Source organism: Durio zibethinus, chromosome 12, assembly GCF_047325235.1.
Source record: "Durio zibethinus cultivar Kanyao isolate XHJ-2024 chromosome 12, ASM4732523v1, whole genome shotgun sequence".
NCBI lineage: Eukaryota > Viridiplantae > Streptophyta > Magnoliopsida > Malvales > Malvaceae > Durio > Durio zibethinus.
In genome coordinates, this window is record NC_143173.1 from 1,517,585 (window position 1) to 1,538,030 (window position 20,446).

Sequence of the window (20,446 nt, forward strand, 5' to 3'; positions counted from 1 at the left end):
GTTTGCTGAAGCATCATTTTCAACGGCATTTACCTAGTTACCGTTTAATTGCATCCATGTCTTATACATTGTGTAGCATAGTTTTCCTCTTGCAACTATCATAGATCCTTTGAGAAGCTTCCACTGTCCATTTTTTTATCGACTTTCATATCCCTCTTTATCAAGGACATTAATAGCAAGCAAGTTTATTCTCATATCTGAAATGTGTCTAACATCCCTCAAAGTTAATATGCAACCTGTACTAGTTTGTACATCAATATCACCAATCCCAACAATCTGTGACACATTCTTATTTCTTATCTTGGTACAACCAAAGTCTTCTGCTTTGTAAGTTGTAAACAACTCTCTTTTAGGAACACAATGATATATCGCTCATGTGTCAACTATCCACTCAATGCCGGGATCACTAACATGATTACAATCATCATGTGTATAAATCAAAGTAACTGAATCACTATCTGAATTCACTGCTGTAATATTATCATCATTTGAACTCTTGGCTTTCTCATCTTTTCATTCTTGCTTCAAGATTTTACAGTTTCATTTTATATAACCCATCTTACCATAATAGAAACATTTCACTTTACCTCTAGACTTGGATCTATGTTTAGACTTACCACGGCATTTTGAGTCCTGACCTCTATCGATATTTTTATCCCTGTTCTCTGTGACCAGAGCTTGATTTTCAGAGTCTACATCTTTTCACCTTGCTTTTTCATTAAGTATACTATCATTTACCATCTTCAATGTCACCTTATAATCAGGAGCAGAATTAAGAACAGTCACAACTAGAGTATTTCAACTGTTTGGCAATGAACCCAAAAGAAATAATGCCTTTATTTCATCATTTATCTTAAGCTCCATAGTAGTCATCCGATTACATATATCTTGAAAATCACTCAAGTGCTCAATAACAGATCGTCCATCCCTGTACTGTAAAATTGTAAGTTTTTTAACAAGCATAACTTTATTCATACCTATTTTTCTCTCATACAATGCTGCCAATTTTTCTCAAGCAATGTGAGCATCTGACTCCTGCGCTACATGATGGAACACGTTGATATCAACCCATTTTTTTATTGTAGCTAGCGTCTTTCTACCTAGCTTCTTCCAGCTTTCATCTTTCATATCTGTTGGTTTAGCCAAATCACTCAATACTAACTCATACAAATCTTTGCAGTATAGATGATCCTTCATCATAGGCTTCCAAATTGAATAATTTGATGCTGTTAATTTTATCATAGAACCTGTATCACCCTTCATGATCTCAAACAAAATTTACTTATATCCTGGGTTACTTTTGTATCGATGTCTCAAAATAACCCTCGCTCTGATATAACTTGTTACACCTGAAGCAATAATCACAACAATACAGAAGCAATAGACAACAATCAATAATAAAAAACGCAAGAAAGATAAAGCACACCAAGATTTACGTGAAAAATCTTTCAGTGTAGAAAGAAAAAATCACGGACCACCAGAAAAATCTTCACTATCAAATAATAGGTATACAAAGTTTTTCTCTAGCTAAAACTAGAGCTAATCAACAATTAGAGAAACAATTGGAGAAATCTCACCAAATAAGTGACTCAACAAATACACCATAGATTTATTCCTAGAGAGCTTCAAACTCGATCTTTACCGTTAGAATGTAAAACTCTAAATCATAAACCTCCTGACAAGGTTTCAACTTAATTGAACCACGGATCGACTTTCGTTCAACCAACTCTTCCTTCTTCTTTTTCTCTCTGCTTTTTCTGGCTTTTCTTCTTTCTCTACTTGGTTTTTGACACACCCTTAAAACAATCTCACTTCTTTTTTATTAAGTAGTTAGGGCTCTGTGTAAAATGAAAGATCAAGGCCCATGGCCTTTACTTAGTCCAAAACCACTTACATGAGGTTGGACCACATTTTCCTAACAGTTTGAGCCTGTCAAGATTCTAATACCCCATTTGCTTGGAGGTAGAAGGCAAAACAAAACTAGCCCAACACTTTTATATTTAAATATATATCGTTTAAATTATACAACTAGAGTTTATATACAATTTAATACGAAATAATAAAATTATAATTACTTAAATTAATATCGTTCAATTATGCAAAAATATTATTACATTTTTTATTACATCAGTTATAGATTCAATCAATCAAAATACATGTCATTAAAATTTACAAATTCCCTCCTTATAATTTTAAAAGAATGTTTTTTTCATGGCTTATATGAGGGGTTAGATTGCTTGTTGGATATAAAAAAAGAAAAGTTTGGTGATACTATATAAATCATACTAAGTACAATCAAATCAAGCATTGAAATCTTGTTTTAAAATTTTGAAATTTAATTTAATTGATTCATACAAATATTTTTAAAATATGATATTCAGTAAATTTAAAATTCAAATCTTAATATCTGTAATTATGAATTGTGAAAATTATACTAATATTTGGTGATTAAAGTTGTATTGAAAGTTAACGGATAAAAAATAATTATGTTAACTATGAAAGATAAACTGAAATTTTAATTTGCAAAATTAAGCATTTTACTCTCATAGATTTTTATATAAAACCACTTTTTAAATTTGAATTAATATTCTTGTTTCGACAAATTTCTTAATTTTAGGATCCATACATATATTAAAAAAAGTAAGTAACTATAGCAAAAAAAAAAGAAAAGAAAAGAAAAAAGAGTCTTAGCTTCTCTAGATTTTTTGTAGTTTTTTTTTTCTATATTTTCATTTTTATTTATATTTTTTCTCTTTTCTAAGACTTAAAGAGTTAATTGTTTGGCCGTGGAACTTACTTCATAGATTTGGTGGACTTGACTTACTTGTCAAGTCTTTTTTGTTCTTCTTTCTAGAATTGTAGAATTTAAATGGACCATAAATGCTTTCCGTGGAAAATTCAAGTTGGAAATTGGATTTTCTGGAAATTTTTAACTCCATATACTTGGTTGACTTGACTTGACTTGACCTCCTTGTCAAGTTCTTTTGATGTTCTTTCTACACGCCGAATTTCATTCATACATATGAATGCTTTCTGTGGAAAATTCAAGTTGGAAATTTAAATTGGAGTCTTCGAAGAAATTTCCTAATGCTTGATGTGGTAGAAAACATTTTTCTGTAACTTTATATATTAGGTGTTGGTAGCAATGATCAGTACGCAACCATGAAAGCAGTTACAATTTCCTTGTTTGGGTTTCTTCTTGTCATCGCAGCCGCTATTATTAGCTTTTGTGATGGGAATTCCAAAGTGCTTTGCATTGGAAGTGAGGGGCAAGCCCTTTTGACGTTCAAGCAAGACCTCATTGATCGATCAAACAGGCTATCTTCTTGGGTTGAAGGTGAGGATTGCTGTGAATGGCATGGTGTTTTCTGCAATATCCTGACTGGCCATGTTAAAGAGCTGCATTTGGGGCTTCTTTCAACTAGTCCTGATGTTTATGCACCGGCTGCTGAATGGGATGCTTACTTTCGATCAAAGTTAGGAGGCAAAATAAATCCATCTTTGGTCGATTTGAAACATCTCAGTTTCCTAGACTTAAGTAATAATGAATTTGGAGGCCTGGCAATTCCCGAATTCATTGGTTCGATGAAGAGTTTGACGTATCTTAACCTCTCTTGGGCAAATTTCCTAGGAGCAATTCCCCATAATCTTGGAAATCTCTCAAAACTGCATTATCTTGATCTTGGACTCAATTCCTTATTTGAAGCTAAAACTCTTCAATGGGTTTCTGGTCTTTCATCTCTGCAGTATCTTGGTTTGAGCCTTGCAAATCTTAGTAAAGCAACTGATTGGCTGCAGGCAACACACAATCTTCCTTCTTTGGTGGAGTTACACTTGTCAGGATGCTCTCTAAATAATGGTCCATCTCCAATCAGTGTTAATTACACATCTCTTGCTGTTCTTGATCTTTCTCAAAACATGTTGTCTTCGGTGACATGGATATTCAATCTTCGTAGTCTTGTGTCCATTGATCTTAGCTCTAGTGGAGTTGAAGGTATGATTCCCAGTGGCTTTCAAAACATGTCTTTTCTCAAATTTCTTGATCTTAGTTGGAATTCATTCTCTTCATCATCGACACTCAACTGGTTGTCTGATTTAAACCAACTTCAATTCCTTAGTCTTAACAGTGTCGGCCTGCAAGGTAATTTTTCAAGTGCCATTGGAAACTTAAGTTCTCTTACTCATCTTGATTTTTCAAATAACCAGCTTGAGATTGAACCCAAATATTTGGAAAGTCTTTGCAATATGAGGGAGATGGATTTGTCAAATAATACAATTAATCATGAGGTCTCAGAAATCATAGAGAGTTTGTCTAGATGTAGTTTGGATCGATTAGAGTCATTAAATATTGCATTTAACAAACTTTCTGGCCATTTACCTAATCAACTTGGCCAATTTAAAACTTTAGCATACCTTTACCTTAACCGAAACTCCATTTCTGGTCCCATTCCATTCTCAATAGGGGAGTTGTCATCATTGAAAGTTCTTGATATTTCATACAATCGATTGAATGCAACTCTTCCTCAAATTTTAGGACAACTTGGGAATTTGGAACATTTAGACGTTAGCAATAATATGTTGGAAGGAAATATATCAGAAACGCACTTTTCTAATCTCACGATATTGAGATCTTTTTGGGCATCTAACAACATGTTAACGTTTATACCAAACCCAAGTTGGATTCCTCCTTTTCACTGTGAAGGTATTGGACTAGGTAACTGGCGTCTTGGTCGGCAATTTCCTCAGTGGCTACAATTCCAAAGGAACATGTATAGTTTAGATATCTCCCATGCTGGAATTTCAGGTGTCATTCCCACTTGGTTTTGGAACCTTTCGACTTCATTTGAATATCTAAACCTTTCCCATAACCAATTAGTCGGGGAGTTTTCATATTTACCGATAAGTCGGATTGCTGACTTGAGTTCCAACCTATTCACAGGTCCATTGCCACAGGCAATATTCTCAGATTTGGGGGATTTATTTTTGTCCAAGAACTTTTTTTCAGGATCACTTTTTAATTTTCTTTGTAATTCCTCAAATAACCTGAAAGTTTTGAACATTCTTCACGTTGAATCAAATCTTCTGTCAGGTGAAATTCCAGATTGTTGGGAAAATATGCCAATGTTGGAAGTCCTAAATTTAGGAAACAACAGTCTAACTGGGAAAATTCCTAGATCCTTGGGATCTATGCGTCTTATTGAGTCATTAAGCCTTCGTAACAATAACCTGTTTGGAGAAGTACCATCCATATTGCAGCATTTAGTTAATATGCTTGTTCTTGATCTTAGTGAAAATCAATTGACGGGAAGTATTCCAGCATGGATTGGAGACAAGCTCTCAAACCTTGTGATTCTAAACCTCCGTTCAAATAACTTTCAAGACTATATTCCTGATCAGATTTGTGCTCTTAATTCTCTTCATGTCTTGGATCTTGGTTATAACAACATTTCAGGAGCTATTCCAAAATGTTTTAGTAACCTAAGTGCCATGGCCACAAACCTCAACCCACACGTGGCTAATTGGTTCTCGAGATTCTACCCTGACAACTCGTTTTATTTTGGTGCATTATTGGTGATGAAAGGAAGAGTGGATGAATACAGTACCACACTCGGACTTGTTACCGGCATAGACCTTTCAGTTAACAGTCTCACAGGAGAGATCCCCAAAGAACTTGGTTATCTTATGGGACTGCTGTCATTAAATTTGTCAGGGAATCTCCTAACTGGAAAGATACCAGAGACCATTGGTAATATGGAGATGTTGGAATCTCTTGACTTGTCCATGAACCGACTCCATGGTGAAATCCCTTCAAGTTTTTCCAATTTGAATTTCTTGAATCACTTCAACTTGTCCTACAACAACTTGACAGGACAAATCCCATCAAGCACCCAACTCCAAAGCTTTGACAAGTTTTCTTACATTGGCAATCATCTTTGCGGACCTCCAGTCACTAAAAATTGCAACAAAAAGGGCGAAGCACCTGATGGTACAAATGGAGGTAGTAGTGGAGGAAAGAAAACATCAGAGGTGAATTGGCTTTATGTGAGCATAGTGCTTGGATTTGTGATGGGTTTTGGGAAGTAGTGGCTCCCCTATTTTTAATCAGGTCTTGGAGGTTTGCTTATTATAAAAAATTGGAGCAAATTGGTGACAAGCTGTACGTGTTTTGGGCTACTATTGGTATGTAATTATTTGTAATGGTAGCTCACTTCGGTGTGTTTGGTAATGTAATAATTTGATTTGCATGCTCTTTACTTAATCCATGTATTCTGATTTGGAAGTGATATTTCATGTTATAATTTATTAAAATGAAATAAAATTATGTGTGTTAATGTATTTGACTCATAAATATGTGTTGGAGTTTTATTCAATATGAGTTGGGTGCCTTTTTTTATAAATCCTCTTATTTGAAATATTTCTTATTCTAGTCATATTTATGATTTGATTTGTTGTTCAAAATTAAAATTTCAAAAACTAAAATTTTTATTAATCCAAAGGAACTGAAAGCTTTTATTGCAATTATATAGAAATTAGAGAGTGTCGTTTTACAAGGGAAAACAATTTTTTTTCGTAGTTTTCTTTCTCTTTTTCTAAAAGTTTTTAAAATGTTTATAATTTAAAATAAATTGAAAAAACGGGATAGATTTGATCAAATCATTTATAAATTTAAAAATAAAAAATAAAAGTTCACATCATCGCACAAAAAAAGCCAACAACAAAAACGTATTCATAATATATTAATTATTTTTAGTTTTGATATATTTATAAGATTCAAATGTTCATAATTTAAAATAAATTGAAAAAAGGTCATAGATTTGATCAAATAGTTTATAAATTTAAAAATAAAAAATGAAAGTTCACTTCATAGAAAAAAACAAACCAACAACAAAAACGTAATCATAGTATATTAATTATTTTTAATTTTGATATATTTATAAGATTCAACATGTGAGTATTTTTTTTTGTATTAAAAATAATTATAAATATATTAAAAACAATGAAAAATAACTTATCCTAAAGTAGTGGGGGGTCAAATTCTAGTAATGGATAAAAACATAAAAAATATATGAACAATCACATTTTTGAACAATAACATATTAGAGACCATATTAATTATATATCATTGTCAATTTTATTAATTGTGTAATCAAAATGTGGTCAGAGAAAGGGGAGAAAATGATAGCTATGATCAATTTTTTCCTTTTTTTTTTTTTATGGATTTGAAGACCTTTTCTACTACATTGGGTTGGGTATTAAGGTGAAAATATTGAAAAAATTAAAAATCAATTTATAATAATAGTTTTGATTTGGTTTGTATTGATTTTTTTAATTCAGCTTGAATATTATATATATTTATATATATATATATATATATATATATATTAGGTTAGGATCCAATTTTAAATCAAAAAATAAAAACAAAAAAAATCGAATTGAACAAAATTATATATTTTTATTAGTTTATATATTTTTTAATTTTTATAAAATAAAAATAATAATTGTATATGAAAATTTGTTTAAATATATAAAATTTTATATTAAAATAATATATATAAATAATTAAATTTTAAAAATTGATAAATTGAACTGAATTAAATTAATAAAATTCGATTCGATTCAAATTAAATTGTACAAAAAATCGGTTCGAATTTAGATTAAATTTTAAAAATTTTTAATATTATATAATATTTGAAAAATTGAATCAAATTTGATTTGATCCAAATTATTATCACTTCTAATCGATGAGGAGGTATTGAAGAATAAGGCCCTCGTCTTTAAAAATACTGGAGATTACACTTTCAGCCTCCTCTGACACCACTTCTTTCATCACCTAAGCGGATCCCAAAGGAGGATGGTGGCGGCGGTGATGGTGGCAGTTGTAGTAGCCATATCTTTGGAATTGGTGCAGTTTGAACTTTTCTATAATGGCCGCTGGTGGTGGATATAGAGTGTTCGATGGAAACCCTGTGGATTTCAACCGTGTGACAGCTTGCAAAGCCATTCTTTCACGGTGGATTTGATGAAAATGCAGCAGAATATCCCTGCCGTAACACATTCTAGCACTGATTCCATCAATAACTACTAAGAGCAACGGAGTTACAATCATGGATAAGGATGCCTTCATTCTGATTGTGGAAGCCTATTACCATTTTGGCTTTTATATATATAGGAATAGATGGATTTTTTTAATTAAATTGTAAATTATTAAGCTTAATTAGAAAGTTCTTAATATTTTTGTTATGGCTGAGCTCTGACCTTGGGGTGTTTTTGGAAAGGCAATGGGGAAGAAAAGGGCGGTTAGAGGCAAATGTAGGATAAATTTCTTGTGTTTGCATTCCGACACGTATGTCAAAAAGATTCACGTTGGAAATGAAGTGGGAATGAGAGAAAATGAAGTAGTATCAAGCTCTCTTAATGATGTTGGGACCTTCATATTTATAAATAAATTATGAGGGATCATTAGAGGACAATAAGGATAATACTGGATTGATGTGACACTGAACGTATCAGATTAATTCGATATATCAAATTAGCATAAATGATAAAAGTATCTCTAATTATTTACTGAAAGCTTCAAAGAAAAAAAAAAAAACCATTATGCCTCTTGACCATCAAATGCCCCTAATGATTTTCTTCAAAATTGATAACTAATTATTTTATGATGTCAAGTGTTGATTCAATTACGGGGTAAGCATAATTCATATCTATTGAATAATGTGTATCTTGTAGAAGATAGAAGAGATGACTTTAATAGCTTTTTTTATTAATCTATTAGCAAAGTTAACATTTCTTATGTTCAATCTCAAACCGCCTTTACAGGGGAGATACTTCTAGGGAGTGCTGCCGTTGCCAACTATACTTTTGAGTAAAACTTAACTATAGGTCTCGGAGAAGAACAAAAAAGAAAAACGAAAACTTACAACTTAATTTAGTTAATTTATATAATCATTTTTAAAATATAATATTCAGTAAATAGAATATTCAAATCTTATCATCTACAACCTATTTTTTTATACATAAATTACGACTTCTTTATGTATAAAAAAACACGGAAAATGAGAAATAGTTTGAGCTAATTAAATTTTAGGTTTTTGTTATATGTTTATATATTTTTTTTTCTTTTTTCTTAAACAAAGAAGGAAGGGAAACATGTTTGAAAGTCTACCCCTAATACATAGGGTATTTCCACCTCTAGATAATACATTCCATACTTTTTTAAGACATGTTGGTGTTAATTAATTTGTATCTTATTTTTCTCCTTTCCTATCCTAAGTTCTCCAATTGGTCATTGTTTGAAAACCCCATTAGTCAAATTGCCAACTGTTAATTGGTTAGATGCCAAGGAATCATGATTTTACTTTCTTCGCTAATTTTGGTTTTTAATGGCTGAATTATGTAAGGCAGTAGATGATGATAAAGTGTTAAACTCTTATTTTCAATTATTAAAATTTAATTTTTGATAATTTCAAATAAATAAAAAAAACATGGAAGAAGTTAATTACTTATGGAAGTGGAAGTGGAATTGAAAGGATGTATCTTTTCCATTTCATTTCTATAAAGACTTGAATCTCCTTTTGTTGACCCTTTCGTGATGGGCCTATTAACATTACACGTAAAGTTTATATCATGTGATAGATGTGATGGGAAGTGTTGAAGTGGTCTGGACCATTCTAAAAACATAAATATAAGATCTTTCCAAAATATCAGATTGAAAGTTTAATATTCGAAAGTTCAATTCTAATCTAACTATTTTTTATTGGAGCCTTTGGAAACTTCAATTCCATTTTTCATTATTTCATTGATTATAAAGATAAAGGTATTTGTTTCTTTGACCAACAGCAATCAGCCAATCACACTGCTGAAAACATTTTATATATAAAGTCCAAATAGCAGATATTACCAGGAAAACATTAAAAAAAAAATCGAAGATTTAACAATTACACAAAACTATTCATCAGGTAGAGGAAAAATTAAAAATATAATAATAAAAAGGTAATGTGTGGAATTCATGAATTATAAGGTGGTGTTGGTGGGTGGTGGAAGCAGCAGCAGAACTCTTGAACAGTCAGACGGTGCTGGAGGAACAGACATATGAACGGGTCCGCTCGGCATTGGGGAAGGCCTTTTGATTGGGATTGGTTTCCCAGTTTTTCTGCCACAACAATCAAATAGACTGGATTTTTACAATCACCTCCCTTAAGTTCTAGAATATAACTCAGAAAATTTGAAAGCATCAAAATAATGCATTTTTTATTAATTTTTTCTGTTCATTGTGGATTGAGTCATGGCTCTAATTGAAGTTTGAAATCATATACAGTTCAATGCCATGCATGAGAATTATAAACTACGAAAAATTCAGAAGATTATAAGCATTTCTGTTACAGGGCATTTGCACATGCTGGTTTTGAAGGAAAAAGTGGTTTATCTACAATCAAGCAACCCTGAATATGAAGAGTAGTTTTATATTGTTCTAATAATTTTACTACTTTCAATTTTGGTAGCTTTGAGAGGGCAGTTGAGATCTTTGAATATTATATTGTTTTGAATGTCTTAAATATTTTATTATTTAAGACATTGAGAAAATTAATAAGAAAATGACAATATATTAAGAATGCCAATTACCATTCTATATATCCTCTTCCACCTCACCCCCATTCAATGTTCAATTATACGGCTGATGGGCCGGTAGAACACCTACATCATGGACTTTAATCAAGCAATGGAATAGAAAGGGAATCAGGATGATGTTTCTGATGTGCAGGAAGTTGATTGTAGCTACTGCTTCCCTCTTCCTCAAAGTAGTTGCTTTGTTCTAAGGCTGAATTTGACTTTATAGATCCTTCCTTTAAGTTACTATCAGGTATGTTATTGTCTTCTACAAATATCGTCTGCATTGTACTTGATGTCGAATCAGGTGTACTATTGTGGATGGTATTTGTACGAAGATTTTGGCCTTAAGAGAACTGCTTAACTGCTGCTCATGTACCAGCTATCGCTGCACTAAGACTAGATGATTTCTCAATAGCAGATGCTTTTAAATCAGGAAAGTGTTGGGCTAAAAACCCCAATCCAATCACAATAATGGAAGTAAAATCAAATAATTAATCAATAACATAAAAAATAGTAATTTAACGTGGTTTGACTCAATTGACCTACATTTATGGATGAGAAAAAAATTTACTAATTGTAGAGAATTACAGACATACATTAAATCAAGCACTCAACAATCAATACCCATAAGCCCTCTCAATCTCTTCTAGTCTTATGGAGTATTCTTAACCAAAACAAACACAAACACATGTGCTTGCTTTCAACACAAACAGACACGTACCTATATGTACCTATGCATCATACCTATTTGAACTCTCTTAGTCTCTTCTAATCTACTCATAAACATTTAAATATACACACCCATAAAATGTAAATCTTCAATAGTCTTATAGGGTGTCTATCCCATAAAACCCTATAGCTATCTTACATATTTTTCTCATACTTAACCCTATGAAGAATTTACCTATTTATAAGTATACAAACTTGCCTATTAGAAATCCCTTTCCTCTTAGAATTCTTCTTCTACAAGTCAAACTTGCCTATTAATAATCAATTTTCTCTTAGAATTCTTCTTTTGCAAGTCTTCTTGTCCATCAAGTAATATTTAATCAATCCCAAACAAATCTCTTAGAGATTTAAGTCACTATTCCCAACAATCTCAACCTTGACTTATATTCCATCAAATCATCTGTCTTCATACTAGACATGCTTGGCTCTATCTGTAATGAAAGTCTCACAATCATCTTCTCTTATGTGTCCTTACGCTTCACGCACATCGATCCTCAATCTTCAAAATTTGAACTCGAACTCTTCTCTTAAATCGAGCTCCTCTAGGCGTGCCTTTTCCCATGGCTTGAACTTTCAACTCTTCTCACGTCTTGAATCTTCAATTCTAATCCAATCCCACTAGCAGAAACAAAATCAAATGATTAATCAATCACACAAAAGGTAATAATTTAACGTAGTTCGACCTAATTGACTTACATTCATGGATAAGAAAAAAATTCACTAGTTGTAGAGAATTACAAACATACATCAAATCAAGCACTCAACAATTAATACACATAGGCCCTCTCAATCTTCTTTAGTGCTATAGAGTATTCTCAACCTAAACAAATACAAACCCATGTGCACCATTTTAAAACAAACAAACACATACCCATATGTATCCATACATCATACCTATATGGACCCTCTTAATCTCCTCTAATCCACTTCCATGTATCATACTTATGTGGACACTCTCAGTCTCCTCTAGCCCATTTATAAACATTCAAACATACACACCCATAAGATGTAAATCTTTAGTAGTCTTATGGGGTGTTTATCCTATAAAAACCTATAACTCTCTTGCATATTTTTCTCATCCTTAACCCTATAAAAACTTTACCTATTTATAAGTATAAAAGCTTGCCTATTAAGAATCCTTTTTCTCTTGAACTTTTTCTTCTACAAGTCAAACTTGTCTATTAAGAATCTCTTTTCTCTTAAAATTCTTTTTCTACAAGTTTTTTGTCTATCAAACAATATCTAATCAATCCCAAATAAATCTCTTATAGGATTTCAATCACTATTCCCAATAGAAAGGACGCAAGAATAGATCTTGGCTTCAAGGAGAAAGGATTATGAGATAAACCATCACTCATAACTTTTTCCATGTGATTACCTTTTTTCCAAATTATAAATGCCTTGGTACCCTTGCATTTCAAATTTATATAATCACATTTAAAAAGTAACATTTAATAAATTTAGAATTCAAATCTTAATATCTGTAACTAGGAATTGTGAAAATCAAACTAATATTACTGATTAAAGTTGTAGTGGATAAAAAAATTGATTATGTTAACTAGGAAAGATAAACCTAAATTTTAATTTTTGCAAAATTAAACGTTTGACTTTCATAGATTTTTATATAACTTCATTTTTATATAAAATCATGTTTTATATTTGAATTAATATTGTTTTTTCAATAATTTTCTTAATTTTAAGCGTCTAACATATATTGTAAAACTTGATTTAACCAAAAAAAAAGTAACTATAGCAAAAAATAATAAGGAAAAAAGTCTTAGCTTCTCTAATTTTTTGTAATTTTACTTTTTTAAAAAAATATGTATTTATTTATTTATTTATTATCTTTTCTAAGACCTAAAGAGTTAATAGTCTAGCCGTGGGATTTACTCCCATAAAATTGATGGACGTAACTTGCCAAGTCTTTTTTGTTCTTCTTTCTAGAATTATCAAATTTCAATGGACCATCAAATGCCTTTTGTGGAAAATTCAAGTTGAAAATTGGAGGTCACAAGTTTTCTTTGTAATTCAACAAATCAAAGTGGTTAGCTTACTATGAAAAGATGGAAAGCATTGGTTACCAGTTTTCATCCATACAGAGTAGATAAGTTGGTTTAGGCTCCTTCTTTACTTTTCAATGCATTTATCATTATCATTACATGTTTAAGACTTTGTCTTGAATTGAAAAAATGATGCTGATGAACGGTGATTAAAGTTATATTTAAAATTAATAAAAAAAATAATTGGGTTAATTACGAAAGATATATTCAAATTTTGCAAAATTAAATGTTTAAAATGACATATATATATATATATAAAAAGTATTATAGCTTTATTTTTATATAAAACCAGTGTTGTATTTGAATTAATATTCTTTTTCAACAATTTGCTTAATTTTAGCCAAGCATACATATCAAAATTTGAATTAACCAAAAAAAAAAAAACTATAGCAAAATATAATAATGAAAAGGAGTCTTAATTTCTCTAAATTTTACGTAATTTTTTTTCTAAATTTTTCATTTTTCATTTCATTTTTTCCTCGTTTCTAAGACCTAACAAGTTAATTAGCTGGCATAAAAAATAAAATTACGGGAAACTTAACTATAACCCAACTATATTAATCAAATCATGTTCATCAATATAAGTTAATTAACTATGTAATTGAACAAGCATAGTGATTTACACAATTTTTAATTAGCTAAAAATAATTGTGTTAACTATGAAAGATAAACTGAAATTTTAATTTGCAAAATTAAACGTTTTACGTTCATAGATTTTTATATAACTTCATTTTTATATAAAATCATGTCTTATATTTGAATTAAATTCTTTTCTCAATAATTTTCTTAATTTTAGGCACCAAACATATATAGCAAAATTTTGATGTAACAAAAAAAAAACTATAATAATAAGAAAAAAGGGTCTTAGCTTCTTTAAATTTTTTGTAATTTTATTTTTTCTAAATTTTTATTTTTTATTTATTTATTTTTCTCTTTTCTAAGACCTAAAAAGTTAATTGCCTGGCTGTGGGACGTATTCCATGGACTCGGTGGACTTGATTTACTTGTCCGGTTTTTTTTTTTTTCTTCTTTCTAGAATTGTCGAATTTCAATGGACCATAAAAAAGGATTTTGTGGAAAATTCAAGCTGGAAATTGGAGGTCACAAATTTTCTTTCAAATCATGGTGATTAGCTTACTATGAAAAGTTGGAAAGCATAGGTCACATGCTTTCTTCCTTGCGGGGTAGATCAACTGGCTTATTTATGTTTCGTGTTTGTTACTTTTCAATACATTTATCATTATCATTACGTGTTTAAGATTAGTCATAAATTAAGAAAATGATGCTAATGAACGGTGATTAAAATTATATTAAAAATTAATAAAAAATAATAATTGTGTTAATTACTAAAGATAAATTAAAATTTTTGCAAAACTAAACGTTTGAAATCACATACATAAAGTATTTTAACTTCATTTTTATATAAAACCTGTGTTGTATTTGAATTAATATTTTTTTCAACAATTTGCTTAATTTTAGCCAAACATATATAGCAAAATTTGATTTAACAAAAAAAAAAAAGAAAAATACTATTGCAAAAAAAAAAAAAAAAAAGGAAAAGGAGTCTTAACTTCTCTAAATTTTATGTAATTTTATATTTTTTTTCTAAATTTTTCATTTTTTATTTCATTTTTTCCCTCTTTTCTAAGACCTAAAGAGTTAATTGGCTGACCGTGAGACTTACTCCATAGAGTTGATTGGCTTGATATCCTAGTCAAGTTCTTTTTATGTTTTTTCTACACGTTGAATTTCATTCATACATATGAATGCTTTTTGTGGAAAATTCAAGTCGGAAATTTAAATTGGAGGTCGTCGAAGAAATTTCCTACGCTTGATGTGCTGGAAAACATTTTTCTTTAACTTTATATATTATGTGTTGGTAGCAATGATCAGTATGCAACCATGAAAGTGGTTACAATTTCCTTGTTTGTATTTCTTCTTGTCATCGCAGCCACTGTTATTAGCTTTTGTGATGGGAATTCCAATGTGCTTTGCATTGAAAGTGAGGGGCAAGCCCTTTTGAAGTTCAAGCAAGACCTCATTGATCAATCAAACAGGCTATCTTCTTGGGTTGAAGGTGAGGATTGCTGTGAGTGGGTTGGTGTTTTCTGCAATAACTTGACTGGCCATGTCAAAGAGCTGCACTTGGGTCTTCTTTCAAGAGGACCTGATGCGGATGAGCCGGTTGCTGAATGGGATGCTTACCTTCGGTCAAAGCTAGGAGGCAAAATAAATCCTTCTTTGATCGAGTTGAAGCATATCAGTTTCCTAGACTTAAGCAACAACGACTTTGGAAGCCTGACAATTCCCGAATTCATTGGTTCGATGAAGAGTTTGACATATCTTAACCTTTCTCTAGCAAATTTCCAAGGAGAAATTCCCCATAATATTGGAAATCTTTCAAAATTGCTTTATCTTGATCTTGGACACAATCCCCTATTTGAAACTAAAACTCTTCAATGGGTTTCTGGTCTTTCGTCTCTGCATTTCCTTGATTTGAGTGAAGTAGATCTTCGTCAAGCAACTGATTGGCTGCAATCAACACAAAAACTTCCTTCTTTGGTGGAGTTACACTTGTCAAGATGCTCTCTAAATAATGATCCATCTCCAGTCAGTGTTAATTACACATCTCTTGCTGTTCTTGATCTTTCGAGAAACACGTTGTCTTCGGTGCCTACATGGATATTCAGTCTCCGTAGTCTTGTGTCCATTGATCTGAGGTCTAATGGAGTTGAAGGTGTGATTCCCAATGGTTTTCAAAACATGTCTTCTCTCAAATTTCTTGATCTTAGTAGGAATGCCTTCTCTTCATCGACACTCAGCTGGTTGTCTAATTTAAACCGACTTCAATTCCTTGGTCTCAGCAGTGCCGGCCTGCAAGGTAATTTTTCAAGTGCCATTGGAAACTTAAGCTCTCTTACTCATCTTGATGTTTCACATAACCAGCTTGAAATTATAGAACCTAAATGTTTGGAAAGTCTTTGCACTATGAGGGAGATGGATTTGTCAAATAATGGAATTGATCAAGAGGTATCAGAAATCATAGAGAGTTTGTCTAGATGTAGTTTGGATCGATTAGAGTCATTAAATATTGCATCTAACAAACTTTCTGGCCATTTACCTGATCAACTTGGCCAATTTAAAATTTTGGCATACCTTTTCCTTTCTAGAAACTCCATTTCTGGTCCCATTCCATCCTCAATAGGGAAGTTGTCATCATTGAAAGTTCTTGATGTTTCATACAATCGATTGAATGCAACTCTTCCTCAAAGTTTAGGACAACTTGGGAATTTGGAAGATTTAGACGTTAGCTATAATGTGTTGGAAGGAAATATATCAGAAACGCACTTTTCTAATCTCACGAGATTGAAATTTTTTTGGGCATCTAACAACTTGTTAACGTTTAAACCAAACCCAAGTTGGATTCCTCCTTTTCACTGTAAAAGTATTGGATTGGGTAACTGGCATCTTGGTCCGCAATTTCCTCAGTGGTTACAATTCCAAAAGAACTTGTCTTTTTTAGATATCTCCTGTGCTGAAATTTCAGGTGTCATTCCCACTTGGTTTTGGAACCTTTCAACTCAATTTGAATGTCTAAACCTTTCCCATAACCAACTAGGCGGGGAGATTTCATATTTATTGATGAGTTCGATGGTTGACTTGAGATCCAACCAATTCACAGGTCCATTGCCGCAGGCATCCTCTGATTTGGAGTATTTATTTTTGACTAACAATCTAATTTCAGGATCCTTATCTAATTTTCTTTGTAATTCCCAAACTAAACTGGAAACTTTGAGCATTCTTGACATTGAATCAAATCTTCTGTCAGGTGCAATTCCAGATTGTTGGAAAATTTTGGGAAGTTTGCAAGTCTTAAATTTAGGAAATAACGATCTAACTGGGACAATTCCTATATCCTTGGGATGTATGGTTCATATTGAGTTATTAAACCTTCGTAACAATAACTTATTTGGAGAAGTACCATCCTCATTGCAGCATTTAAATGTTACGCTTATTCTTGATCTTAGTGAAAACCAATTAACGGGGAGTATTCCAGCATGGATTGGAGACAAGCTCTCAAAACTCGTGGTGCTAAACCTCCGTTCAAATAACTTTCAAGGCTATATTCCTGATCAAATATGTACTCTTAATTCTCTTCAGGTCTTGGATCTTGGTTATAACAACATTTCAGGAGCTATTCCAAAATGTTTTAGTAACTTAAGTGCCATGGCCACAAAACCCTCCGACCAACACCTAAGTTATTGGGCTTTCGAATTAGACTTTGATAACCTGTTTTATTTGGGTGCGTTATTGGTGACAAGAGGAAGGGAGGATGAATACAGTACCACACTTAGACTTGTTACTAGCATAGACCTTTCAGTTAATAGTCTCACAGGAGAGATCCCCAAAGAACTTGGAAATCTTATGGGGCTGCGGTCATTAAATTTGTCGAAGAATCTCCAAACAGGAAAGATACCAGAGAACATTGGCAATATGGAGGTGTTGGAATCTCTTGACTTGTCGATTAACCGACTCCATGGTGAAATCCCTTCAAGTTTCTCCAATTTGAATTTCTTGAATCACTTCAACTTGTCCTACAACAACTTGACAGGACAAATCCCATTAGGCACCCAGCTCCAAAGCTTTGACAGGTCTTCTTACATTGGCAATCATCTTTGCGGACCTCCAGTCACTAAAAATTGCAGCGGAAATGGCGAAACACCTGATTTTACAAATGGAGGTAGCAGTGGAGGAAAGAAAAGATCTAAGGTGAATTGGCTTTATGTGAGCATAGTGCTTGGATTTGTGATGGGGTTTTGGGGAGTTGTGGCTCCCCTGTTTTTCATCAGGTCTTGGAGGTTTGCTTATTATCAAAAACTGGAGCAAATTGGTGATAAGCTATACGTGTTTTGGGCTACTATTGGTATGTAATTATTTGTAATGGCAGCTCATTTTGGTGTGTTTGATAATGCAGTAACTTGATTTGCATGTTCTTAACTTAATCCGTGTATTCGGATTTGGAAGTAGGATTACATGTAATTTATCGAAAGGAAATAAAATTGTGTTAATGTATTTGACTCATATATGTGTGTTTGAATTTAATTAAATATGAGTTGAAGGTATAATTTTTTATAAATCTTTTATTTTGAAATATTTCTTATTCTAGTCTTATTTATGATTTTGGTTATTCAAAAGTAAAATTTCAAAAACTACAGATTTTTATAAATCCAAATGAATTGAAAGCTTTTATTGTAACTATGCAAAAATTGGAGGATATTGGTTTACAGAAAAAAAAAAAAAAAAAGCATGCGAAATGGGCCGGATTTAACCAACCCGTTTTTGTCAATTCACCCCACCTTACGAACCCATTAGTGAATCAAGCCTAATACTTTTTACCCTATTTTATGTATTTTTTTAGTTCTATTTATCAAAAATTTGAAAATAATAATAAATATAAAAATATAAAAAGGCAAAAAAAATTAAAAAATTAAAAATCAAATCTAAATCATCATAAAAAATTTTAGTCGTATTTTTCTTTTAAATCTAAATCATCATAAAAAAATTTAATCGCATTTTTCTTTCTCTTTTTCTAAAAGTTTTAAAAAATGTTTATGATTTAAAATAAATTAAAAAAATCTTGGATTTGATCAAATAATTTATAATTTGAAAATAAAAAATAAAAGTACACATCATAGCAAAAAAAGCCAACAACAAAAAACGATACCATAATAAATTAAATATTTTTAGTTTTGATATATTTATAAGATTCAATATGTAAGTTAAAATTTTATTTTATTTTTATTAAAAATAATTATAAATAGTGGGATCAAATTCTAGTATTGGATAAAAACATATAAAATAATGACCAATGTATATATGAACAATCAAAGTTTTGGCCAACAAAATATTAGAGACTAATTAAAGAGTGGCAAATCATCCGATGAAGGCTGGAAGGTTATGGTTATGTAGGGTGTGAATTTGAAGAAAAAAAAAAAGAAAAAAAGGTAGCACTTGAGGGAAGAGGTAAAACTAACCTATAATGGCACCTAGAAAGTGACCACTGACTTTTTACATCTTATTATCAATTCAAAAAGTTAGTGTAACATCAATTATGCGAGTTTAAGAAACTTATTTATGATAAATTTTGACATAATTAATAAAAGAAGGATTATATGAAATAATTATTCAATGTAAAAATAGATCTTTTTATTTTATTAAAATCACACCATAAAATAATATTTTTAAAAAATGTTGATTATTTATTTTATATTATACGTTATTATTAGATAGGTAAATTTTTATTTAAACAGCATTCACTTATTAGTGGTACGTGAAAAATTAAAATTAACCCTTGTCAATAATATGATTATATTATATAATTTAAATGAAAAGCATATATATATATATAAAGTAATCTTTTTATAAATTCAAAGTCTAATCTAAGTGATTTATACAAATATTTTAAAAAGTACTTCTAATCGGATTAAAATTTAAATTTATGCACTTGTAATTCTTTTTTTAATTCTCAAATTTAATTTATTTTGTATAAAAATAAAATTACGACAAACTCAACTATAACCTGATTATATTAATCAAATCTTGTTCATCAATAAAAGGTAATTAACATTGTAATTGATCATTCTAAGCATAGTGATTTACTATTTTAATTAGCTAAAAATATAAGTTATAGGCAGGACATAAAAGTGAAACATCATGGGTGATGTAAGGGAATTTTAACTTGATCTGGCCACAATGCCCCGACAAGTATTCCTTTTGACTCAGCTGTTGATTCTACTATTAACGACTAAATAATGATGTTCGACGCTAATAACTTGTTCATATAATTTTACTCTCTTTCCATCGTTTCTTTAATTTGTTCTTTCTTTCTTTCTTTTTTTTTTAACGTTTTTAAAATAAATATTTGAATAATATAGCCTTTCCCTCCCTTGCTTGTAATTACTGTATATATAACACTGAGCTTCAAATTTCATTTCCTATGACCAAAACCAAAAAGCAAAATCAAAGAGAATTAATTATAAGATCGA

At 31.0% G+C, this 20,446-nt stretch overlaps 1 protein-coding gene and 1 pseudogene across 1 annotated transcript; both read left to right on the top strand.

The window, feature by feature from the left end:
• Positions 1 to 2,501: 2,501 nt before the first annotated feature.
• On the top strand, positions 2,502 to 6,275 carry LOC111296068 (receptor-like protein EIX2; annotated as a pseudogene).
• An 8,803-nt stretch (positions 6,276 to 15,078) lies between these two features.
• Positions 15,079 to 18,409, top strand: LOC149515522 (receptor-like protein EIX1). The gene has a single exon (XM_089741587.1). It carries the CDS (start codon positions 15,303 to 15,305, stop codon positions 18,330 to 18,332), a length of 3,030 nt encoding a protein of 1,009 aa, XP_089597713.1. The 5' UTR covers positions 15,079 to 15,302; the 3' UTR covers positions 18,333 to 18,409.
• Positions 18,410 to 20,446: the final 2,037 nt, after the last annotated feature.